General features: G+C 44.3%; 1 protein-coding gene across 1 annotated transcript; it reads left to right on the top strand.

Annotated features, from left to right (window-relative positions):
* Positions 1-385: 385 nt before the first annotated feature.
* polr2b (RNA polymerase II subunit B) lies at positions 386-24,747 on the top strand. The gene is made up of 24 exons (XM_061892174.1): positions 386-543; positions 1,218-1,290; positions 2,377-2,527; positions 2,600-2,712; positions 2,797-3,016; positions 4,156-4,314; positions 4,383-4,547; positions 4,618-4,814; positions 4,889-5,008; positions 9,824-10,010; positions 10,082-10,225; positions 13,282-13,421; positions 13,524-13,635; positions 13,713-13,867; positions 13,938-14,136; positions 15,596-15,764; positions 15,826-16,017; positions 16,088-16,338; positions 16,429-16,518; positions 16,579-16,686; positions 20,924-21,037; positions 21,105-21,265; positions 24,280-24,475; positions 24,545-24,747. The coding sequence occupies exons 1-24, from the start codon at positions 525-527 to the stop codon at positions 24,632-24,634; spliced, it is 3,525 nt and encodes a 1,174-aa protein (XP_061748158.1). The 5' UTR covers positions 386-524; the 3' UTR covers positions 24,635-24,747.
* The last annotated feature ends 1,030 nt before the right edge of the window (positions 24,748-25,777 follow it).

Genomic DNA, 25,777 nt, shown 5'->3' with positions numbered 1-25,777 from the left:
GTATGCTTACTTTTACCGCATGCCTTTGGTAAGCGCAGGAGTGAGAAGAGGTTTTAAATTAATTAGTGCCCCGGCGGCAATTCAAGGAAATACGGTATTAACATTGCTGCATGTATACTTTTGACCCAGCAGATTTTATCACATTTTCAGTAGACCCATAATGAATTCATAAAAGAACCAAACTTCATGAAAGTTTTTGTGACCAACAAGTATGTGCTCCAATCCCTCTATCACAAAAATAAGAGTTGTGGAAATGGTTGGAAACTCAAGTCAGCCATGACATTATGTTCTTTACAAGTGTATGTACATTTTTGACCACGACTGTATATTCACTTTTATATTTGGCGCCCCTGATCAATGACACTAAGCTGCAGTTCCGTCGTGTGAGCAGAGGGGGCAGCAGCAGCGCTTGATATAATTCCGCAGTTTCTCCGTAAAAGAAGAAGCCGGTAGCGCCCTGTCGCGAATCAGCATCTCGTAACACTTGTCATCTTGTTTCTTTTCCCTTTGTTTTAAAGCCAAACATGTACGACCAAGACGAAGGTAAGGCGCTAGATTTATGCACTTTATAGACCACACATGTGCTCTGCGGCCATAAATCGATCACAGCGCAGGTGCTAACGCGCATGCTAACGTTAGCCACAGTCACTGAATGAACACAATAGCATCACAACTACAAACTCGCATATTCTAACTAGCTGTTTGCATCTAAAACATTTTGTAGCACACATACTAGCCATTCTTGACCTCGACGAGCACACGTGTTAATGTCAATAGCAAATAAATAAAGTGCGCAGCATGGTGGAAGAGGCGTTAGTGCGTCTGCCTCACAACACGAAGGTCCTGAGTTCAATCCCGTGCTCGGGATCTTTCTGTGTGGAGTTTGCATGTTCCCCCCGTGACTGCGTGGGTTCCCTCCAGGTAATCCGGCTTCCTCCCACCTCCAAAGACATGCACCTGGGGATAGGTTGATTGGCAACACTAAATTGTCCCTAGAGTGTGAATGTTTTCTGTCCATCTGTGTTGGCCTTGCGATGAGGAGGCGACTTGTCCAGGGTGTACTCCGCCTTCCAATTGTGGCTGAGATAGCCACCAGCACCCCCCCGCCCCCCCAGATGCTAACTGCTTTATTCAAGCCAACATGTCAGGCACACTATTAACTTTTGTTGTGCGGTAACTTTCTTCTGTTGATCATGAGTTGTCATGTCTGCGTGCAGAGAACCAGTACGAGGAAGATGATGATGAGATCACGCCGGATCTGTGGCAGGAAGCATGCTGGATCGTCATCAGGTGAACTTCCACTACATACTGTACACCTGTAATCAGTGATGACGACATTCTTTTCTCTTAAACTAGGTTTAGGTATGTGTGAACTAGGGCTGGGCGATATGGCCTTTTTTTTTTAATATCTCGATATCTTTAGACCATGTCACGATACACGATATATATCTCGATATTTTGCCTTAGCCTTGAATGAACACTTGATGCATATAATCACAGCAGTGTGATGATTCTATGTGTCTACATCAGGTGGTGTCGCTCCGGGGGTGGGTGGGTGTACGGATCGGGGTAACTCGGGCTGTCGCCATCGCTGCCACCACAGCCTGGGGGGGCAATAGACTACAGACTGTGGTGAGGAAGCCTACAACTTTAGGTTGTGTTTTCCGCTCCATTTGCTGAATGGCGATATACAATATATATCTCAATATTTTTTCTGGATAGTAAAAACAAAACAGTCTGTATGTCATTATTATGACTTAGTAAGTCAAAATAATGACAAAATTATGACTTAGTAAGTCAAATTAATGACTTACTGTAAGTAAGCGTGCGCAATAAGCGTTTGAAAAAAAGAGCTTATAAGAGATTATTTTTAAATTATTTAAATTGAGTAGCAACGTTACAATTACCAGGAAAAAAAGCTTTTAAAAATATATTTTTGAAATTGAGTTTTCAACAGTGGGTGCTTTTGTGTAAAGGCAATCTAATAAAATCTATTTACGTAAAAAAAACATAATAAAATGCCATTTAGCGCAAATAACTCCATATTATACAAGGATACAAGAGTTTTGACAGCAGGTACGGCGTGAGAGTCTGTTGAAATAAAAAGTGTTTCTCGTTTTCCTGTTGGTCCTTTTTTTTTAATGATCTGGCAGCAACCAGCGTCATCTCACAAGACCCTCGGGTGCCGTGAATGTCAATTAAGTGACAAAAGTGACGTCTTGGTGAAGATTATTGGTTGCTAATTTTTTTAATGCCTAGCTGGCGATCGACTGACACACCTTCCGCGATCCACCGGTAGTTTGCGATAAACGTAATGGGCACGCCTGTTTGAAGAGTTTGGTGTCCTCTTTTAAAATAAAGCTTTGTCTTTTCCAGCTCTTATTTTGACGAGAAGGGTTTGGTGCGGCAGCAGCTGGATTCTTTCGATGAGTTCATCCAAATGTCCGTGCAGAGGATAGTGGAGGATGCTCCACCCATCGACCTGCAGGCTGAAGCCCAGCACACCTCAGGAGAGGTGGAGGAGCCGGTAAGCACCTGGTGGAGGTGAAAGGGACCCGGTTCCAATCAGGCCTTGTGACAAGTGTGACGTCTGTTGCAGCCTCGTTACCTGCTGAAGTTCGAGCAGATCTACCTGTCCAAACCCACGCATTGGGAAAGGGACGGCGCTCCGTCTCCGATGATGCCCAACGAGGCCAGACTCCGAAACCTCACGTAGGTCCCCGTCCCCTCTGAGAATGTTCTTCTTTCCCCGTATCGCACTTAGTCCGTGCGGTCTTCTTGTCGTTCCTCCCCCAGATACTCGGCCCCTTTGTACGTGGACATCACCAAGACCATCATCAAGGAGGGCGAGGACCAGCTGCAGACTCAACACCAGAAGACATTCATCGGGAAAATACCCATCATGCTGCGCTCCACCTACTGCCTCCTGAGCAGCCTGACGGATCGTGACTTGTGTGAGTTGCACGAGTGCCCCCTCGACCCTGGAGGATACTTCATCATCAACGGCTCGGAAAAGGTGCGTTGTGGGCGCCTCGGGCCCTTATGCTAGGCCAGGGGTCGGCAACCCAGAACATTGAAAGAGCCATATTGGACTAGAAATACAAAAAAAAAATCTGTCTGGAGCAGCAATAAACGAAAAGCCATATATAAGTCTTATAATGAAGGCAACACATAACGTAAATGTCTATATTTGCTATACTATGGGTTGCAGGATGAAATGTAATATTTATTCTACACATTTTTACAACATTGGAAAACGTTAGTAAATCAGAGGCTAGTTGTGAGAGAACTCCTGGAAATTACTGGCTTAGAATGGCCAAAATATACAGGTGTGTGTCCAAGTTAAAGGAAACGGCAGGGTGTCTGCTTCTAATGGATTTATTACAATCTTTGGCAAGCTGGGTAACGTTTGCTATGGTATGGAACAACATGGCACACAAACGACTATCTGAAATGCAGCCAATATTACATACAGATAATATGTCATGAGACATGCAAAACTGAATTATATACAAAGAGGATAAAAGTAAAAGAAATTAAATGCGCTGAAATATACCTACAAATGAGGTATAATGACGCAATATGTACACACAGCTGGCTTAAATAGCCTGATTAGCACTCCGACAAGTCAATAACATCAACAAAGCACACTTTTGTGCATTCACGCACAGCATGAACGTTTTGGTGGACAAAATGAGACAAAGGAGTGGAAGATTTTACATGTAAACAAACCGTTGCGTCACAGTCCACATTAATTCATGAGTTCAAAAAGCGCCGAAATTAGTGGGACAAAACGATGTTCACCAAATACTCTCATCAGTGAAGCATTCACACAAACATATCAAACAGTGGGCTTTCTAACAAGTGGGAAAGTTTGCGTCATGTTTGTCCTCAAACAAAAACCATACTAAAACCAAAAAATTATTCTCTCATTTTCCGTTTTCAATCCTTTTTTCAAAAAATGCTACAGGGAGCTAGGGTGGCACTAAAGACCCCCATGCTAGGCTAACCGTTGAAGATTACCAATTCCAAACTTTTCAGACCGTAGAGCGCTCTGCCGATTTTTTTTAGAAAATAAAAGGATTTTAAGTGCACCTTGTAGTTGGAAAAATGCAGTCAATCTTAATTGTAAACGTGTGTGTTGTTGGTGCTCAGGTGCTCATTGCTCAAGAGAAAATGGCCACCAACACGGTTTACGTGTTCGCGAAGAAGGACTCCAAGTACGCCTACACGGCGGAATGTCGGTCCTGTTTGGAGAACTCGTCTCGTCCCACCAGCACCATCTGGGTCAGCATGATGGCCCGTGGAGGGCAGGTAAGTCCCAATGTCTGCTGGCCGTCGATTTGTAGGGAAACGTGTCTGACGTGCTGATGGTCTCTCAGGGAGTGAAGAAGAGCGCCATCGGCCAGAGGATTGTGTCCACGCTGCCGTACATCCGACAAGAAGTCCCCATCATCATCGTGTTCCGAGCACTGGGCTTTGTGTCGGATCGAGACATCCTGGAACACATCATCTATGACTTTGATGACCCCGAGATGATGGAGATGGTGACTATGGCCGACTGTGTGCTCGGTGGTCTGCACCGGGCTGACGCGTGGCCGCGCTCTCGTTCCGCAGGTGAAGCCGTCTCTGGACGAAGCTTTCGTCATCCAGGAGCAGAACGTGGCCCTGAACTTTATCGGATCCAGGGGCGCCAAACCCGGAGTGACCAAGGAGCGGAGAATCAAGTACGCCAAAGAAGTTCTGCAGAAAGAAATGCTGCCGCACGTTGGCGTCAGCGACTTCTGTGAGACCAAGAAGGCCTACTTCCTGGGGTGGGTTCACACTCTCTACCATTCACCCAACAAAATGCTGCGTCACTTGATTGTGTGTGTGCGTGTGTGTGTAGGTACATGGTCCACAGGTTGCTGCTGGCCGCACTTGGTAGACGAGAACTTGATGACAGAGATCACTACGGAAACAAGAGACTGGACCTGGCTGGCCCACTCTTGGCCTTCCTCTTTAGAGGGTAAGTCCCTCTCTCTCTTTCTCTGTGTGTGCGCAATCCTAGAAATATAACAGTACTAGGGCTGGGCGATATATCGATATACGCTGTATATCGCGGGTTTGTCTCTGTGCGATTTGGAAAATTACTATATCGGGATATTCGAGTATACGTTCTCACGCAGTTGCTTTTAGCTGCGGGCATTACACTACAGGCTCTTCCCACTCCTTCTTGTGTCTCCTTCTCACAGACAGCAAGTGCACAAACTTACATACGTCACATACGTATACTCCCTCACGGAGCAGAGAGGTAGCAGACTGGGTAACGTTAGCTGTGATGCTAGTGAAGCTGTGCGAGTGGTAATACGAGAGAAAGAAGGTGCGAATGAAGGAAAAATTACAGCAGGGGTCCATCGTCTGGCGGTGGTTTGGTTTCAAGCGGGAAGATGTCAGACAACTTTAATTTGTCAAGTGTGGGGCACAAGCGTTGCTACCAGAAGTAACATTACTGCTAATATGTAGCGTCATTTGAAAAGTCACCTGCTAATAACTGTTTAATAAATACAGCTTTGGTCAATTGACTTACTTGTGATTTCCTTCTCTGCATGAAAGTTTAAAATGAGTATATATTAATGCAGTATGAATAAGAATGTTTTAATGTAGACACATAGAATCATCATACTGCTGTGATTATATGTATCGAGTGTTAATTCAAGGCAAAGTATCGAGATATATATCGTGGATCACGATATGGCCTAAAAATATTGAGATATTAAAAAAGGCCATATCGCCCAGACCTAAACAGTACACAGTAAAATACTGGACCGCTCGGTCCGCCCTGCAGAAAACAATCCGTCCTTATTGACTTTGGTTTTTCGGTTTTGTAATTAATTGTGTCCGTGGAGTCTTAAAAAGTATTAAAAAGTATAAAGTCCAATAATTTGAATTTAAGGCCTTAAAGTCTTAAATTCCATCCATGTCTTGTAAATATTCTTAAATGCGCTTATCTAGGGCTTCACGGTGGCAGAGGGGTTAGTGCGTCTGCCTCACAATACGAAGGTCCTGCAGTCCTGGGTTCAAATCCAGGCTCGGGATCTTTCTGTGTGGAGTTTGCATGTTCTCCCCGTGAATGCGTGGGTTCCCTCCGGGTACTCCGGCTTCCTCCCACTTCCAAAGACATGCACCTGGGGATAGGTTGATTGGCAACACTAAAATTGGCCCTAGTGTGTGAATGTGAGTGTGAATGTTGTCTGTCTATCTGTGTTGGCCCTGCGATGAGGTGGCGACTTGTCCAGGGTGTACCCCGCCTTCCGCCCGATTGTAGCTGAGATAGGCGCCAGCGCCTCCCGCGACCCCGAAAGGGAATAAGCGGTAGAAAATGGATGGATGGAAATGGCGCTTATCTGAAGTCGGGTTGGGGGTGCAGCAGCCTGAGCAGAGAAGCCCAGACTTCCCTCTCCCCAGGTACTTACATCTATTTATATACGAGATCTTTAAAAAACATATATTAACGTTATTTTATTTGTGTTTGCTGCGATTCAACGCCTCAGATATAACCAGGGTTTCCCTTACATTTAATTAATTAAAACTGAACTCAAAAGCCCCCACACATTAAAAATGTATGAATAGATATGTACAGTATGTGTGTCAAAAAAATAGTTTTTGGAATAGTAAATGGGTTATACTTGTATAGCGCTTTTTTACCTTCAAGGTACTCAAAGCGCTTTGACACACTTACTTTGTTACACACTGTTACTATGTCGGGTGCATCAGGGACGGCAGAGAGGAGGAGTTTCGGAACCTGGTGAGGGACTTTGTTGTCTGGTGCCACACGAACGTCTTGCAGCTCAATCCGTCAAAGACCAAGGAGCTGGTCATTGACTTTGGGAGGTCGAGTCCACGGTCACAACCTATTGCGATCGAGGGAGTTGAGGTACAGACCGTGGACTCATTCAAGTACCTCGGGGTTTGGGTGGACAATAAGCTGGACTGGACTGTTAACACGGACCACCAGTACAAGAAAGGACAGAGCAGGCTGTACTTCCTCAGGAGACTGCACTCCTTCAACATTTGTAGAAAACTCCTGTGGATGTACTACCAGTCTGTGGTTGCCAGTGTTCTGTTCTACATGGTAGTGTGCTGGGGGGGCAGTACATCTAAGAAGGACAGCTCCAGACTTGAGAAACTGATCAGGCGGGCCGGTTCTACAATCGGAATGAAACTGGACTCACTGGTGACTGTGGCAGAGATGAGGACTGTGGACAACCTAGTGAGCATCCTGGATGATGCCAGTCACCCTCTGCATAGCGTTATCAGTAGCCAGAGGAGCCTGTTCAGTGCTAGACTGCTTCATCCCAAGTGCAGGACTAATAGACTCAAGGACTCCTTTGTCCCACACGCCATTAGACTGTACAACTCCTCTCTGGGACGGGGGACGGGGGGTACTAGGATGACAGGGGATGCAAAACATTAACAGTGCAATACGTTTTCATAACATGGTCACTACTGCCTACTTTGTCTTTTTATATTGTTATTCCCATTGTTTTTATTATTTTTGTAATATTTCTCTATTTTGTTTCCTTTTAAACCCCCATTATTTACTTTTTACTTTTTTCTTTAAATTGATCTCAACTCTGTACACTGCTGCTGGAATTTTAATTTTCCTCAAGGAACTCTCCTGAAGGAATCAATAAAGTACTATCTATCTATCTATCTATCTATGGTCATCTAATTAGTTACTATTGTCATCTAATTAGTTTCTATGGTCATCTAATTAGTTACTATGGTACTCTAAGTCACATCAGCTGAGATGAGGCACCAAGCAGTGTGGGTGGGGAGCGTTTCCACAGAGTGTTTCCAGAACGACAAGCCTGGGTGTCAGGGACAGACACGGAAGGAGATTTTTCAACAAAATTCTAAAGCTTAGTGATATATCAGATATATCCGATTGTAGGTGTTTTTTTTTTACCCTTCGCGTTCATATTTCTTTGTTTGTTGCATTTTTGTTGCCTTTCACTTCATTGTATAATATGCCCATTGAGAGGAGGTGTGACGTTCATATGTTGTCAATATTCAGTGTTTTATCGTTCATAGTTCATGTACATTTTGTGTGTCTCAATCAGTAAAAAATTTAAAATTCCATTCCGTTTTTTGAGGCGGTCCGTCATAACGTTTTTAGCATTCAATCAGACATCATTGGGAGGTTTTGTATTAGTGTTCCCAAAAATAGATATACCGGTCGCCCCAGACACATTTTTTTTCTCTAAATTTGCCCCCCGAAGCAAAATAATTGCCAAGGCCTGGTGGAGATGATCATATCTATGTACAGATTTACTTTAGAAAAGAGAAGTGTTGTTGCATAACTTGTATTGGACTTTATTACATGCTTGGGTAGAATTTTATTGAACAAACACAGTTTTTTTCTTAGTAATATAGACGTTTTTGAAGTTTGCGCCTGTAACAATCCAGATGGTTCTTTTGCTTTTTGTTCCGGAGGACACGACGTCCACAGTTACCAAAAACCAATTTAAATGTGGACTCGTCAGACCACAGAGCACTTTTCCACTTTGCATCAGTCCATCATAGATGAGCTCGTGCCCAGCGAAGCCGGCGGCGTTTCTGGGTGTTGTTGATAAATGTCTTTTGCGTTGCATAGTAGAGTTTTAACTTGCATTTACAGATGTAGCGACCAACTATAGTTACTGACAGTGGTTTTCTGAACTGTTCCTGAGCCCATGTGGTGATATCCTTTATGCAGTGGTGTAGCTTTTTGATGCAGTACCGCCTGAGAGATTGATAGTCCGTAATATCATCGCTTATGTGCAGTGATTTCTCTAGATTCTCTGAACGTTCGTTGAGAAATGTTGTTCTTAAACTGTTCAACAATTTGCTCACACATTTGTTCACAAAGTGGCGGGCTTCACGGTGGCAGAGGGGTTAGTGCGTCTGCCGCACAATACGAAGGTCCTGCAGTCCTGGGTTCAAATCCAGGCTCGGGATCTTTCTGTGTGGAGTTTGCATGTTCTCCCCGTGAATGCGTGGGTTCCCTCCGGGTACTCCGGCTTCCTCCCACTTCCAAAGACATGCACCTGGGGATAGGTTGATTGGCAACACTAAATTGGCCCTAGTGTGTGAATGTTGTCTGTCTATCTGTGTTGGCCCTGCGATGAGGTGGCGACTTGTCCAGGGTGTACCCCGCCTTCCGCCCGATTGTAGCTGAGATAGGCGCCAGCGCCCCCCGCGACCCCGAAAGGGAATAAGCGGTAGAAAATGGATGGATGGATTTGTTCACAAAGTGGCGACCCTCGCCCCATCCTTGTTTGTGAATGACTCAGCATTTCATGGAAGCTGATTTTATACCCAATCATGACACCCACCTGTTTCTAATTAGCCTTTTTCCCTGTGGGATGTTCCCAATAAGTGTTTGATGAGCATTCCTAAACGTTCTCAGTCTTTTTTGACACTTGTGCTAGCTTTTTTGAAACATGTGGCAGGCATCAAAGTCCAAATGAGGTAATAATTGCAAAGTTTTCCAAGTAACTTGTCTTTGCAGTCTATTCAATTGAATATAGGTTGAAAAGGATTTGCAAATCATTGTATTTTGTTTTTATTTACGATTTACACAACAAACCAACTTCACTGGTTTTGGTGTTCGTACGAAAGCTGAGGTACCCAATGCGCGTGTGTTAGTGTGTTGGTCGTTTGAAGGAACCTTATGTCTTCCTTGTCAGCGCTTTGTTCGTCTTGTTCCCAGCGTGTGACGTTTGCTATGTGCATGTACCCGCCTCCATGTGAGGCATAACTTATGCTCAACTACTGAGGTGTCACACCATCTCTTCAGAATGTTCAAGAACCTGCTGAAGGAGATCAGGATGTACGCACAGAAGTTCATCGACCAAGGGAAAGACTTCAACCTGGAGCTCGCCATCAAGACCAGGATCATCTCAGACGGCCTCAAGTACTCGCTGGCCACCGGCAATTGGGGAGACGTCAAGAAGGCCCACCAGGCCAGAGCGGGCGTGTCCCAGGTGAGGTTGGCCGCTCATGACACGCCCACATCGGCCTGGACCGTGTCCCTTAACCGTCCCATCGCTCACAGGTGCTGAACCGCCTCACCTTTGCTTCCACACTGTCTCACCTCCGCCGAGTCAACTCCCCCATCGGTCGAGACGGAAAACTGGCCAAACCCAGACAGCTGCACAACACGCTTTGGGGGATGGTGTGTCCCGCTGAGACCCCCGAGGTAAGCACGATTCCCGTTTTTAGGAGTCGAGGCCCATAACTGACATCCATTTGCTGTTAAAGTTAGTTCAACATTGTAAATACTGTGGTATTTCAGAGTCAAAATCATCACAATAACGCCTTGGAAATTTGCGGCCTTTTTGAATTGGGCAGTACATATCCCAAAATTCCCTGCGTAACACGAGTGTGCCAGGTCCTTGTGTGGAGAGAGAAAGGGTGTTTTTTTTCCCCCGGACATTTCCTGAAGTCTTCTTTCAAATCTGTCCGTAACTATTTGTGTTACGTTGCTAACAGACAGACCAACAAACCCTGAAGTGGCGAAAATACAAACTCTTTGGTCTGCGTGCACTGCTGCCTTCGTCTGGAGTGTTTACATGACGACACATAAAGCCGGTCAGAAGTTGAGATGTCTTAACTAGACATCTCAACTTTTTTGCCGATATTCTGATATTGTCCGATACTGATGTATACAATCGTAGAATTAACACATTATTAAGCCTAATTTTGTTGTGATGCCCCGCTGGATGCATTAAACAATGTAACAAGGTTTTCCAAAATAAATCAACTCAAGTTATGGAAAAAAATGCCAACATGGCACTGCTATATTTATTATTGAAGTCACAAAGTGTATTATTTTTTTAAACCGTCCTCAAAACAGCTGCTTGGAATTTGGGACATGCTCTTTCTAAGAAAGCATGAGGAGGTTGAGGTGGGCGGGGTTGGGGGGTGTATATTGTGACGTCCCGGAAGACTTACTTCTGGGTATTTGTTCTGTTGGGTTTATGTTGTGTTATGGTGCAGATGTTCTCCTGAAATGTGTTTGTCATTCTTGTTTAGTGTTGGTTCACAGTGTGGCGCATATTTGTAACAGTGTTAAAGTTGTTTATACGGCCACCCTCAGTGTGACCTGTACGGCTGTTGATCAAGTATGCATGCATTCACATGTGTGTGTTAGATGTAGATATTGTGTGATTGGACTGGCACGCAAAGGCATTCCCTTTAAGGTTTATTAGCGCTCTGTACTTCTCCCTACGTCCGTGTACCACTCCGTACAGCAGCGTTTTAAAAAGTCATACATTTTACTTTTTGAAACCGATACCGATAATTTCCGATATTACATTTTAAAGCATTTATCGGCCGATAATATCGGCAGTCCGATATTATCAGACGTCTGTAGTTTTAACCCACTTTTTTTCCCAATAACTTTGAATCGATCAATCAATCAATCAATCAGACTTTATTCATAAAGCGCTTTTCATCCTAACAGAAATGCAACACAAAGTGCTTTACAGAGTTAAAAACAAAACCCCGGTGACCCCAGAAATATCGTGAACTTTTGACTATAAAGAATTCTTGGCTCCTTCACGTAGATTATATTTGAGACATTTTTCAAACTGGCTGACATCATTTCGTCCTGGATGTTACATAAAGTTTGAAAATGTTTCAGCTGCTGCCTGCTCTTTTTTAATTTTATATCAATCTCCTATTCCTCATCCGTATCCAATTCACAAAAGAGCTCAAATAAATGCCATGCCAGATATCAAAACATATATTTAGGAAGAATTATTGACAGAGTAATTTTTATTCTTAAATGAATCTAAATTTGGGCAACAAATGCAGGGCCTGTTGCTTGAGCAGTGGTTATTACTATCTACCTCACTAGTAGTTATTTGTTTGTATCGTATGTGTTTGTATAGTGTATCTACCGATGTAGTTTTGTTGGGAAAAAGGTTACAGATTTGAAAAAAAAAAGGTATATACCGTATTTTCCGGACCATAGGGCGCTCCGGATTATAAGGTACACTGCCTATGAATTATCTATTTTTGATCTCTTTGCATATATAAAGCGCACAGAAATATAGGGCGCATCAAAGGAGTCTAATTATTATTTATTTTTTTCTAAGTCTAAAACACTTACTTGTGGTCTACATGACATGTAATGGTGATTATTTGGTCAAAATGTTGCATAAGTAATGTTTTACAGACCATCTTCAAGCCGCTTTTTGACAGTCGCTTCAGAATGCGCCGTATTGTGGGCGGTCTTATTTACGTGGCTCACCTTCGGCAGCGTCTTCTCCCCGTCATCTTTGTTGTAGCGGTGTAGCGTGCAAGGATGGGAGTGGAAGAAGTGTCAAAAGATGGAGTTAAGTGTTTTAATGACATTTAGACTTTACTTAAATCCATAATGGAGCAGCATCTACTCGTCCAGAAACACCGGAAATGTGTCCTGTGAAAAAACTGTCGGACCGGAACTCTCTAGTAACTAAAGTTCCTTGGGTGAATAATGTAAACTCACTCCACAGGTATATGTTAGCGCTTGCATAGCGAGTTTACTGACGGATATAAGTAGGAACTTTACATTACTTTATTTTAGAAATGGCAACAGCGGAGGATCAATGTCTCATAACAAGAAGATAGAGGAAAAAGAAGAAGTTAATCGCCCCAATTTGTTGGCACGGACTACAAAGGCGGGCTTGTGCAATTTTTCAGGATTTATGCAGATCCCAAATACAGTTTAGCAGTTACCAGCAGTTAAAAAAAGTTGCTTTTGCAGAATATTACAAAACAAAACGCCAGATAATATCTTACCTTATACACACACACCATAATAATATGTATGTTGAAGTACAGTACAATCCATCAAGCAGAGCGGTTTCATAGCTTACCAAAGTCGTACTAAAACATTTTAATGGATTTTTGAGCGCCGTGTAATGTTCTATATTTTCAATGGAACATATAAAATGTTGGTGTTGTTTACTTGAGGTATATTGCCATAATATTGCCGTCTACATGTATCTCTTATGTTTGACTGCCATCTACTGGTCACACTTATTAAACCATGTACCAAATATAATTGCTTCGAGGCCGGTAAGCAAAACCAGAATTATTCCGTACATTAGGCGCATGGGGTTATGAGGGGCACTGTCGGGTTTTGAGGGAAAAAGGATTTTAAGTGCGCCTTATAATATGGTATTTAGATATACGCTGGCGCCGATAATCGGTCGATCTCTACCACAATCCACCATCAGATGTCAACTGATTGGTTGGATGTTTCAGGGTCACGCTGTGGGCCTGGTGAAGAATCTTGCCCTGATGGCTTACATCTCTGTGGGATCCCAACCGTCTCCCATCCTGGAGTTTTTGGAGGAGTGGAGTATGGAGAACCTGGAAGAGATCTCTCCTGCTGCCATCGCAGAGTCAGTGCCCAACACACACACACACACACACACACACACAGACACACACACGGACTAATGTAACGCCACACAAAGCATATCTGAGTTTGTGTAATGTTGTAGCGCCACCAAGATCTTTGTCAACGGCTGCTGGGTGGGAATACACAAAGATCCCGAACAGCTGATGAACACGCTGAGGAAGCTTCGGCGTCAGATGGACATCATCGTGTCTGAGGTGACGCCTGTTTTCTCACGCCGCTCGTGCTCGTTAAATCAGCGTCCGCGTCTCCTTGACCTCCTCCAATGTCCCAGGTGTCCATGATTCGAGACATCAGAGAGCGCGAGATCCGAATCTACACGGATGCCGGGCGGATCTGCAGACCGCTGCTGATTGTGGAAAAACAGAAGCTGCTGCTGAAGAGGCGGCACATAGACCAGCTTAAAGAGCGGGAGTACAACAACTACAGGTGAGGCACCGGGTCCACAGGTAAGCCACAAGGAGTGGGTCCACGTGATGAGGTGTGTCTCCTCCTTCAGCTGGCAGGACCTGGTAGCGAGTGGCGTGGTGGAGTACATCGACACGCTGGAGGAGGAGACTGTGATGCTGGCCATGACCCCTGATGACCTGCAGGAGAAGGGCGTAGCTTACTGCTCCACCTACACTCATTGTGAGATCCACCCGTCTATGATCCTGGGAGTGTGCGCATCCATCATCCCTTTTCCGGATCACAACCAGGTGGGACCTGCCATCATTGTGCTTTTTGTCCAACTTAAGGCAGATATTTGGGAATATTGTTCGATCCTTCTAAGGTTCTGAGGGTTTAATCAAGGAAAACTGTATCACGATATAGTGTATTTTATATCGTTCGATATGGATAATTGAAATTTTTCATGACCTCTGGAAAATAAGGACCAGGGGTAAAATTCATTAAATGTAAACATTATTGTTTCAAATGTAACCTTCCTCTGATTATAATCCCCTCAACTATCAAGGCAGAAAAGGAAAGGAAATTTCAACACAAGCATAGAAAACACTAGGGTTGTAACAGTACACAAAAATTTCGGTTCGTCACGTACCTCGTTTTAGAGGTTACGGTTCGGTTCATTTTCGGTACAGTAAGAAAACAACAAAATATAATTTTTTGGGTTATTTATTTACCAAATTTGCTAAATCTTCCACCAAAATTATTTTTCTTAGTGGAATATTGGATGTGAAGTAATGGGAATCTTTGGATAGGTCAACAATTCATAATAACATTGATTTTTATTCAATATTATGTTTTGAGCAATGACAGTTTGAAAGAAAAAAAGCAGCTTTGTTTTATTAGTCAACATTGCAACTTTTTCTAAATTACATTTAACCTTCAAACTTATTTATTTCACTTTGGTTATGTTTTTGTTTATTTTAATAGTATTTTTAGAATGTGCCGTGGGCCTTTAAAACATTAGCTGTGGGCCGCAAATGGCCTCCGGGGCACACTTTTGACACCACTGCTGTAGATAATAAAAAATCAAATCTGATAAATAAATGGATAAAAAGCAGTGCCTGGAGACGCATGAGTGTTTATCTTAACTCTCTCGCTCTCTGCCCCTCCCTCACGAATGCTGCTGCTGCGCGCACAATTTGTTTTGTTTTTAACCCCTTCTTAACCCTGAACGTACATTAACACACGCAACCATAACTCAAAATGCCGGACATTTGAGGCATTTAAGAAACTCCGCCCGGCTATTCCCGCAAAAGAAGAGATATCAGGTGAAAAGAGGACGTATGGTCATTCTATCCTAGCCCGATCACTGCTAGCACCGGACATGAGTTTGACACGTGTGGTTTAGATAGTTTCGCTCAGTGACCTTGTGGTTAGAGTGTCCGCCCTGAGATGGGTAGGTCGTGAGTTCAAACCCCGGCCGAGTCAGACCAAAGACTATAAAAATGGGACCCATTATCTCCCTGCTTGGCACTCAGCATCAAAGGTTGGAATTAAGGGTTAAATCACCAATATGATTCCCCGAGCGCGGCCACCGCTGCTGCTTACTGCTCCCCTCACTTCCCAGGGGGTGGAACAAGGGGATGGGTCAAATGCGGAGGTTAATTTCACCACACCTAGATGGTTGTGTGTGTGACTATCAGTGGTACTTTAACTTCATATCATGACCTATACCGGATTGCTTTTAGCGTCTCACGTGTTGACCTTCAGTCTCCCAGGAACACGTACCAGTCAGCCATGGGCAAGCAGGCCATGGGCGTCTACATCACCAACTTCCACGTGCGAATGGACACGCTGGCGCACGTCTTGTACTACCCTCAAAAGCCACTGGTCACCACGCGCTCCATGGAGTACCTGCGCTTCCGAGAGCTGCCAGCAGGTACAAAGCGGGAGAAACGCCGAGTTTATCACTATTTGACCGGAAACCTCCTGTTCTGCAGGCATCAACTCCATCGTGGCCATCGCCTCCTACACGGGCTACAACCAGGAGGACTCCGTGATCATGAACCGCTCAGCGGTGGACCGAGGCTTCTTCCGGTCGGTCTTTTATCGATCCTATAAGGAACAGGAGTCCAAGAAAGGCTTCGATCAGGAGGAGATCTTTGAGAAACCCACACGAGAAACCTGTCAGGGTGAGTAAAGCCAACAGAGTCCCACCTCCGCTTCCCTTCCCTGGAGATGCGAGTGACTTTCTGTGTCCAGGGATGAGGCACGCCATCTACGACAAACTGGACGACGACGGGCTCATCGCACCTGGCGTGCGCGTCTCCGGCGAGGACGTGATCATCGGCAAAACCGTGACATTACCAGAGAACGACGACGAACTGGACAGCACCAACCGACGCTATACCAAGAGGGACTGCAGCACCTTCCTGAGGACCAGCGAGACCGGCATCGTGGACCAGGTGATGGTGACCCTGAACCAGGAGGGCTACAAATTCTGCAAAATCCGGGTAAGACTGCCTGTGACGCAAAGTCACTTTGAACATTTCCTTTTTCGACTTTCGCCTTTTCACTTCCTCACCGCTCTGTTGCCCCGCTAGGTTCGCTCTGTCCGGATTCCTCAAATTGGAGACAAGTTTGCCAGCAGACACGGACAAAAAGGAACCTGCGGGATCCAGTACAGACAAGAGGTATACAAGAAAGTCATACAGGCAGTGGGCGCGTCTGTGACGGTTGTTTTCTTTTCCAAGGACATGCCGTTCACGTGCGAGGGCATCACACCGGACATCATCATCAATCCTCACGCCATCCCGTCCAGAATGACAGTCGGCCATTTGATCGAGTGCCTGCAGGGCAAGGTGACGTCACTCATCACACATCAATCTGTACCATATTTCCATTGCCTTCACTTTTCAAAATGTGCTAGCTTGTTGCTAATTTACATTGCATATGCCATATACAGTCCTGGTCAGAAGTTTACATACACCTATAAAGAAAATAATGTCATGGCTGTCTTGAGTTTCCAATAATTTCTACCTCTCTATTTTTTCGTGATAGAGTGATTGGAGCACATACTTGTTTGTCTCAAAAAACATTCATGAAGTTTGGTTCTTTTAATAAGTTAAAGTTAAAGTGCCAATGATTGTCACACACACACTAGGTGAGGCGAAATTATTCTCTGCATTTGACCCATCACCCTTGATCACCCCCTGGGAGGTGAGCGGAGCAGTGAGCAGCAGCGGTGGCCGCGCCCGGGAATAATTTTTCGTGATTTAACCCACAATTCCAACCCTTGATGCTGAGTGCCAAGCAGGGAGGTAACGGGTCCCACTCATATAGTCTTTGGTATGACTCGGCCGGGGTTTGAACTCACAACCTACCGATCGCAGGGCGGACCCTCTAACCACTAGGCCACTGAGTAGGTAGTATGAATTTATCATATGTCTACTGAAAATGTGAGCAAATCTGCTGGGTCAAAAATATACATGCAGCAATGTTAATAGTGAAGTGAATTATATTTATATAGCGCTTTTCTTTAGTGACTCAAAGCGCTTTTACATAGTGAAACCCAATAAACATTTAAACCAGTGCAGGTGGCACCGGGAGCAGGTGGGTAAAGTGTCGGGCCCAAGGACACAATGGCAGTGACTCGGAAGGCGGAAGCGGGTATCGAACCTGGAACCCTCAAGTTGCTGGCACGGCCGCTCTACCAACCGAGCTATACCGCCCCGTAATATTTGCTCACATGTTCCTTGGCACGTTTCACTGCAATAAGGCGCTTCTGGTTGATTTTTTGACCACTCCTCTTGACAAAATTGGGGCAATTCAGCTAAATGTGTTGGTTTTCTGACATGGACTTGTTTCTTCAGCATTGTCCACATGTTCTCAATGGGGTTTAAGTCAGGACTTTTGGAAGGCCATTCTAAAACCTTAATTCTACCCTGATTTAGCCATTCCTTTACCACTTTTGACATGTGTTTGGGGTTATTGTCCTGTTGGAACACCCAACTGCGCCCAAGACCCAAACTCCCGGCTAATTTTATTAGGTTGTTCTGAAGAATTTGGAGGTAATCCTCCTTTTTCATTTTGCAAAACAGACCCAGAGCATAATACTACCACTACCATGGTGGTAGTATTACGCTCTGGGAGGAATGGTGTTCCTGGGATTAAAGGCCTTATCTTTTCTCCTCCAAACATGTTGCTGGGTATCGTGGCCAAACAGCTCAATTTGGGTTTCATCTGACCACAGAACTTTCTTCCAGAAGGTATTATCTTTGTCCACGTCATCAGCAGCAAACTTTAGACGAGCCTTAAGGTGTCGCTTCTAGAGCTAGGGCTTCAATTGTCGCGTTTGTAACCGAGTCTAATGACTGCATCACATGAGCCCGTTTTAAATGGGCTCAGAGAAGTCAACAGGTGTCGTCAATCATAATCACTCACATGAAGTTAAGAGGCCTTGCAATGAAGCAAATTTGATTTGATTGTAACTTTTCTACATCACCCAAATTGATCATGTATGTTGCTGTATGTATACTTTTGACCCAGCAGATTTAGTCACATTTTCAGTAGACCCATAGTAAACTAAAAAAAAAAAGATCCAAACTTCATTACTGTTTTTTTGTGACAAACAGCTATGTGCTCCAATCACTCTATCACAAAAAATTAGTTGTAGAAATTATTGGAAACTTTTGACCACTGTTCTGCCCTCACTATACGTGTTAGGGTTATACAGCTTGGCAGACAGCTAAAAAACAATCCAAGACATCGATTAAAGTTCCAAAGCAGATTAATCCATTTAGGCTCTTTATTGTTGTTAATCTTGCTTTGTCTTTTTAGTATCTTTACTTTTGTCTTGCACAGGACGTTTATTTTTTGTAAAACTGAAATAAACACAATGACAAATGTATAAGCTATGTGATTCAAATAACATACTGAAATGTAATACACAATATGTAAATATTAGCTTTACACAAATATACATTATTATCATCAAATAAATACTGCTATACATTAGTAACATCAAACAAATACTGCTGAGTGTTGAAACTATTTCGATGGTGGAAATATACGACTGGCCGCCATTTTAGGTACTCAAAGCATCCATTGAAACAGTGCTCAAAAATCGTTTTTCAATAAACATCTTACTAGCAAATTGAACCACTTTCCACCTTAATATTGAGTTACATACACAAGTTAAAGGCCTACTGAAATGAGGTTTTCTTATTTAAACGGGGATAGCAGGTCCATTCTATGTGTCATACTTGATCATTTTGCGATATTGCCATATTTTTGCTGAAAGGATTTAGTCGAGAACATCCACGATAAAGTTTGCAACTTCCGGTGCTAAGAGAAAAGCCCTGCCTCTACCGGAAGTCGCAGACGATGACATCACATGTTTGATGGCTCCTCATATATTCACATTGTTTTTAATGTGAGCCTCCAACAAAAAGTGCTATTTGGACCAAGAAAACAACAATTTCCCCATTAATTTGAGCGAGGATGAAAGATTCGTGTTTGAGGATATTGATAGCGTCAGACTAAAGAAAAAAAAAACGCGATTGCATTGGGATGGATTCCGAAGTTTTTAGACACATTTACTAGGTTCATTCTGGGTAATCCCTTATCTTTCTATTGTGTTGCTAGTGTTTTAGTGAGTTTAATAGTACCTGATAGTCGGAAGGGTGTCTCCACGGGTGTCTTGACGCGCAGTGTCTCAGGGGAGTCGACGGCAGCTATGGACGGGGCAAGCTCAGCTTTTATCCGGTAAGAACGGCCTTTTTAAGCACAATTTTCTCACCGAAACCTGCCGGTTGACATGTGGTCGGGATCCATGTTCGCTTGACCGAGCTGTGATCCATAGGAAAGTTTCACCTCCAGGAATTTTAAACAAGGAATCACCGTGTGTTTGGGTGGCTAAAGGCTAAAGCTTCCCAACTCCATCTTTCTACTGTGACTTCTCCAATATTAATTGAACAAATTGCAAAAGATTCAGCAACACAGATCTCCAAAATACTGTATAATTATGCCGTTAAAGCAGACGACTTTTAGCTGTGTGTGTGCGCAGCGCTCATACTTCCTAAAAACCTGTGACGTCTTGCATACACGTCAGCATTACATGACGTTTCGAAGACGAAACTCCCGGGGAATTTAAAATTGTAATTTAGTAAACTAAAAAGGCTGTATTGGCACGTGTTGCAATGTTAATATTTCATCATTGATATATAAACTATCAGACTGTGTGGTCGGTAGTTGTGGGTTTCAGTAGGCCTTTAAACAGTTTGCTTACAGACTTATCTTTTCCAAGGCTTGTAAGAGCTAACACAACTTGTCTACTTCTCAATTGTCTCATGAAATGAACTGACATCGTCAACCTGGAAGTGCCCAAACTGAGTTGTAGTGTTTTCATATCGCCACCAGGTGTCAGTAGGAGTCTACAATCAAATGGGCATAACAACCAAGACTGTACATGCTACTGATTAGCATCAGTGATTTTACATGGCGATTTCAACACCGCCAAATGTGGAAATTAAAACTACAACTAGGACTAACACAATATACCAAACTCTGCATAGCCCACGTTTCTTTCCCGATTCGAACCGTTCCACCATCAAACAGCTGGGGTGTCATCGGTACAATACTTGCAGTACAAACACTTTGAAGGACTCTAAAGACAAGGCAACTTAATGGCAAAGACTACTTCCTGGCTTGGAAAGAATGATGTTGTGGGCCAGATTTTGAGTTTGAAACCTGTGACTTGTAGGAATTTTTTATGAGTCTGCCCAGAGTACTGCTTGAATGTTTTTTTGTTTTTTTTTTAAATCAGCCAGTGTTTAGTCTGCAGCCAAACATGACAGGTCTCCAGCGACGGTTTGATTATTTTTGGCAAGGTTTGATTTTAGGTGAATCAATGCCCCGTAGAACTGACAGAATTCAGTCTGTACTCTATGAAAGTACCAAATTTGGTACCCATTGTATCGATTCCCAGGTACTGTATTATTTCCAGTGTAAAAGGACACACTTCCACACATGAAATCCTTTAAATATATCTTTCTAGTTTTATTTTGAAACCGGGGCGGTCTTATTTGCTTTTTGCAGGTTTCTGCCAACAAAGGCGAGATTGGCGACGCCACGCCCTTCAACGACGCCGTCAACGTGCAGAAGGTGTCCAACTTGCTGTCAGAGTACGGTTACCACCTGAGAGGAAACGAGGTGAGGTCTTTAGGCCATGGCTCCTACGCCTGTTGACGTTGGAAGTGACGGACTGATTTGTGTTCAGGTTTTATATAACGGCTTCACAGGCCGCAAGTTGACCTCACAGATCTTCATCGGCCCGACGTACTACCAACGCCTCAAACACATGGTGGACGACAAGATCCACTCCAGAGCCCGAGGACCCGTCCAGATCCTCAACAGACAACCCATGGAAGGACGATCGCGGTAAGATGCACACTGTCTGTCCTTTTTACGTGTCTGTCTGTCTATGTCTATGTCTATGTCTTTGTGTATGTGTCCGTCTACGTGTGGTTGTGTTTGTGTGTCTGTCTTCGCGTGTTTGTGTGTCTGTGTAAGTGTTTGTCTACCTGTGTTTGTGTACGTGTCTGTCTACGTGTTTTTGTGTGTCTGTCCTTGTGTTTGTGTCTGTGTACGCGTCTCTCTATGTGTATGCGTGTTTGTGTGTCTGTCTGTACACGTTTGTGTTTGTGTCTGTCTGTGTACGCGTCTCTCCACGTGTGTCTGTGTACGCAAGTTTGTGTGTCTGTGTCTGTACACGTTTGTGTTTGTGTTCGTCCATGTGTCTGTGTACGTGTCTCTCTACGTGTGTCTGTGTATGCGTGTTTGTGTGTCTGTGTAAGTGTGTTAGTGTCTGATTACGCATTTTGTGTGTGTTTGTGTATGTTTCTTTGTGTGTCTGTGTGCGCGTCTCTGTGTCTGTTTGTGTCGTCTACGCGTGTTTGTGTGTGTGTACCTGTCTGTGTACGCGTCTTTGAGTGTATGTGTGTGTGTGTCTGTGTACGCGTTTTGTGTCTAAGTTTGTTTGTGTATGCGTCTTTGTGTGTCTGTCTACGCGTGTTTGTGTGTCTGTGTACGCGTCTTTGAGTGTATGTGTGTCTGTGTACGCGTTTTGTGTCTAAGTTTGTTTGTGTATGCGTCTTTGTGTGTCTGTCTACGCGTGTTTGTGTGTCTGTGTACGCGTCTTTGAGTGTATGTGTGTCTGTGTACGCGTTTTGTGTCTAAGTTTGTTTGTGTATGCATCTTTGTGTCTGTCTACGTGTTTGTGTGTCTGTGTGCACGTCTTTATGTGTCTGTGTACGTGTTTTGTGTCTAACTGTGTTTGTGTATGTGTCTTTGTGTCTGTCTACGTGTTTGTGTGTCTGTGTGCGCGTCTCTGTGTCTGTGTACGCGTCTTTGAGTGTATGTGTGTGTCTGTGTACGTGTTTTGTGTCTAACTGTGTTTGTGTATGTGTCTTTGTGTCTGTCTACGTGTTGTGTGTGTGCGCGTCTCTTGTGTCTGTGTTTGTGTCTGTTTACGTGTCTTTGGGTGTCTGTGCGTGTGTGTTTGTGTGTCTGTGTACATGTCTGTTTATGCGTCTTTGAGTGTATGTGTGTGTGTCTGTGTACGCGTTTTGTGTCTGTGTTTGGGTATGCGTCTTTGTGTGTCTTTCTAGGTGTTTGGGTGTCTGTGTATTTGTGTACGCGTCTTTGAGTGAATGTGTGTGTGTCTGTGTACGCGTTTTGTGTATAAGTGTGTTTGTGTATGAGTCTTTGTGGGTCTGTCAATTTTTTTGTGTGTGAGTGCGCGTCTCTGTGTATTTGTCTGTGTACGCGTCTTTGAGTATCTGTGTACGCGTCTTTGTGTGTCTGTACACGTTTGTGTCTGTGTACGCGTCTCTCTGTGTGTCTGTGTACGCGTGTTTGTGTGTCTGTCTACGTGTTTATGTTTGTGTCTGTGTAAGTGTTTTAGTGTCTGAGTACGCATTTTGTGTCTAAGTGTGTCTGTGTGCGTGTGTTTGTGTCTGTCTACGTGTGTTTGTGTGTCTGTGTACACGTCTTTGAGTGTATGTGTGTGTGTCTGTGTACATGTTTGTTTACGTGTCTTTGTGTGTCTGTGTACGGGTTTGTGTGTCGGTGTACGCGTCTGTGTCTGTGTACGCGTCTTTGAGTGTATGTGGGTGTGTGTGTGTGTCTGTGTACATGTCTTTGTGTCTGTGTACGTGTTTGTGGGTTTTTGTACGTGTGTTTGTGTCTGTGTTCCCATTTGTGTGTCTGTCCACGTGTGTTTGTTTGTCTGTGTACGCATTTGTGTCTGTGTACGCGTCTTTGAGTATCTGTACGCGTCTGTGTGCGCGTCTTTGAGTGTATGTGTGTGTGTCTGTGTACGCGTTTTGTGTCTAACTGTGTTTGTGTATGCGTCTTTGTGTGTTTGTCTGTCTACGTGTGTTTGTTTATGTGTCTTTGTGTGTCCGTGTACTTAATGGTGTGTCTGTGTACGCGTCTTTGAGTGTATATGTGTGTGTGTGTCTGTGTACGTGTTTTTGTGTCTGTGTATGTGTCTTTGTGAAGTGAATTATATTGAAGTGAATTATATTTATATAGCGCTTTTCTCTAGTGACTCAAAGCGCTTTACATAGTGAAACCCAATATCTAAGTTACATTTTAAACCAGTGTGGGTGGCACTGGGAGCAGGTGGGTAAAGTGTCTTGCCCAAGGACACAACGGCAGTGACTAGGATGGCGGAAGCGGGAATCGAACCTGCAACCCCCAAGTTGTCTGTGTATGCGTCTTTGTGTGTCTGTGTACGTGTTTGTGGGTTTGTGTACGTGCGTTTGTGTCTGTGTTCCCATTTGTGTGTCTGTCTACGTGTGTTTGTTTGTCTGTGTACGCGTGTTTGTGTACATATCTTTGTGCCTGTTTAGGCGTCTTTGTGTGTCTGTGTTTTTGTGTCTGTGTACCCATTTGTCTGTCTGTGTGTTTGTGTCTGTGTGTATGTGTGTTTGTGTACGTGTTTGTGTGTCTCTGTACGCGTCTTTGTCTAGTGGTCTTTGTGTGTCTGTCCACGTGTGTTTATGTGACTGTGTACGCGTGTTTGTGTATGTATGTCTGTCTATCTGTCCTGTGTGTACGTTTGTGCCTGTGCATGTTTGTGTGTGTGTATGTCTTTCTGTCGTGTTTGTGTGTACCTGTTAGTGCATCCGTCCTGTGTGTGCGTGTGTTTCTGTCTTTTTGTCCCGTGTATGTACATGTGTGTGTGTTTGTGTGTGTGTGTGTTTACGCGCGTATGTTTGACCTGCGTGCCTGACCTTTTGTTTGTTTGTTTGTGTGTGTGTGTGTGTGTGTGTGTGTGTGTGTGTGTGTGTGTGAGAGAGTTTGTCCTGTGTCTGACGTGTGTGTGTGTGTCTGTCTGTCCTTTCTGTGTGTCTGACCTGTGTGTGTGTGTGTGTGTCACTGCACAGCGATGGCGGTCTGCGATTTGGGGAGATGGAGCGTGACTGTCAGATCGCTCACGGCGCCGCTCAGTTCCTGCGAGAGCGTCTCTTCGAGGCGTCCGATCCCTACCAGGTGCACGTGTGCAACTTGTGCGGACTCATGGCCATCGCCAACACACGCACACACACCTACGAATGTCGGGGCTGCCGCAACAAGACACAGGTACCACACACACGCATCACGTGACTCAAGGAGGCCTACACCGTGAGTGTGTGTGCGTGTGTGTTTCAGATCTCGCTGGTGCGGATGCCGTACGCGTGCAAACTTCTTTTCCAGGAGTTGATGTCCATGAGCATCGCCCCTCGTATGATGATATCATAGAGCGCCTCGGCCTATCAGACACCTGCCTGCAGGTGGACTCTTTTTAAGTTTCCTAAAAGTCGTCTTTTTTTTTGTGAAGATTTTGTAAGCGACAATAAAGGTTTGTCTCTTGACCTTATTTATTGATCATTTGGTTCCGCCCCCTGGGGGTGTGGAGAGTGAAATGCACTCCCAGCTGGTCAGCGTCACGCTTGGCTTTATCCATCAACTCTTTATTGACAATACATATTGAGGATGTCTACAAATTAGCGATAAACGGTAAACTTTTAAATGAAAAGTCCTGTAAAAAACTTTGTTCAACTACAGACCGGTGACTTTACGAGAGAAGTGAATTAGTGCTAGCTAGCTTAAAAATTAACATGAAAACATGAGACAATAACATATTTCCCCAACATAAAAGGCGTTCCCCAATCTAAACATCTGAACATCAAGGATATTCAATTGTGCTCACTAAACGTTCCATCAATAATGATTTGCGGATCGACACTGGCGATACTTTTATGCAATATCGATTGTCAAATCGAAATATATACGGTGTACATTTTAGTTATTTGAGATAATGTATATCACGAACAGGAATACACTGTCTACTATGTCACTGAGATCACCACAAATACACTAAAAATACTTTTCAATTGTTTTTTTAATTTAATTAATCTAGAAAGCTCCTCTCTGAGCTGCTACCTTACCGTGGTAGAGGAGTTTGCGTGTCCCAATGATCCTAGGAGCTATGTTGTCTGGGGCTTTCATGCCCCCTGGTAGGGTCTCCCAAGACAAACAGGTCCTAGGTGAGTGACCAGACAAAGAGCAGCTCAAATACTTCTATGGAATTACAACAAAATTAACCCAGATTTCCCTCGCCCGGACGCGGGTCACCGGGGCGCCGCTCTGGAGCCAGGCCCGGAGTTGGGGCACGATGGTGAGCGCTTGGTGGCCGGGCCTGTCCCCATTGGGCCCGGCCGGGCACAGCCCGAAAAGGCAACGTGGGTCTTCCCTCCAACGGGCTCACCACTCATGGGAGGAGCCATAGAGGTTGGGTGCATTGTGAGCTGGGCGGCAGCCGAAGGCAGGTCACTTGGCGGTCCGATCCTCGGCTACAGAAGCTAGCTCTTGGGACGTGGAATGTCACCTCACTGGGGGGAA

This window comes from Nerophis ophidion, linkage group LG29 (assembly GCF_033978795.1).
Source record: "Nerophis ophidion isolate RoL-2023_Sa linkage group LG29, RoL_Noph_v1.0, whole genome shotgun sequence".
In the NCBI taxonomy this organism is placed as follows: Eukaryota; Metazoa; Chordata; class Actinopteri; order Syngnathiformes; family Syngnathidae; genus Nerophis; species Nerophis ophidion.
Note: the sequence above shows the minus strand (reverse complement) of the source record. Positions and strands in the feature narration are given on the sequence as shown.

Bases quoted from the DNA above. Each gene is read 5' to 3' on its own strand.
- polr2b (XM_061892174.1), top strand. The intron at 13,636-13,712 runs GTGACGCCTGTT...CCAATGTCCCAG, and splicing joins TGGACATCATCGTGTCTGAG to GTGTCCATGATTCGAGACAT. The intron at 15,765-15,825 runs GTACAAAGCGGG...CCTGTTCTGCAG, and splicing joins CTTCCGAGAGCTGCCAGCAG to GCATCAACTCCATCGTGGCC.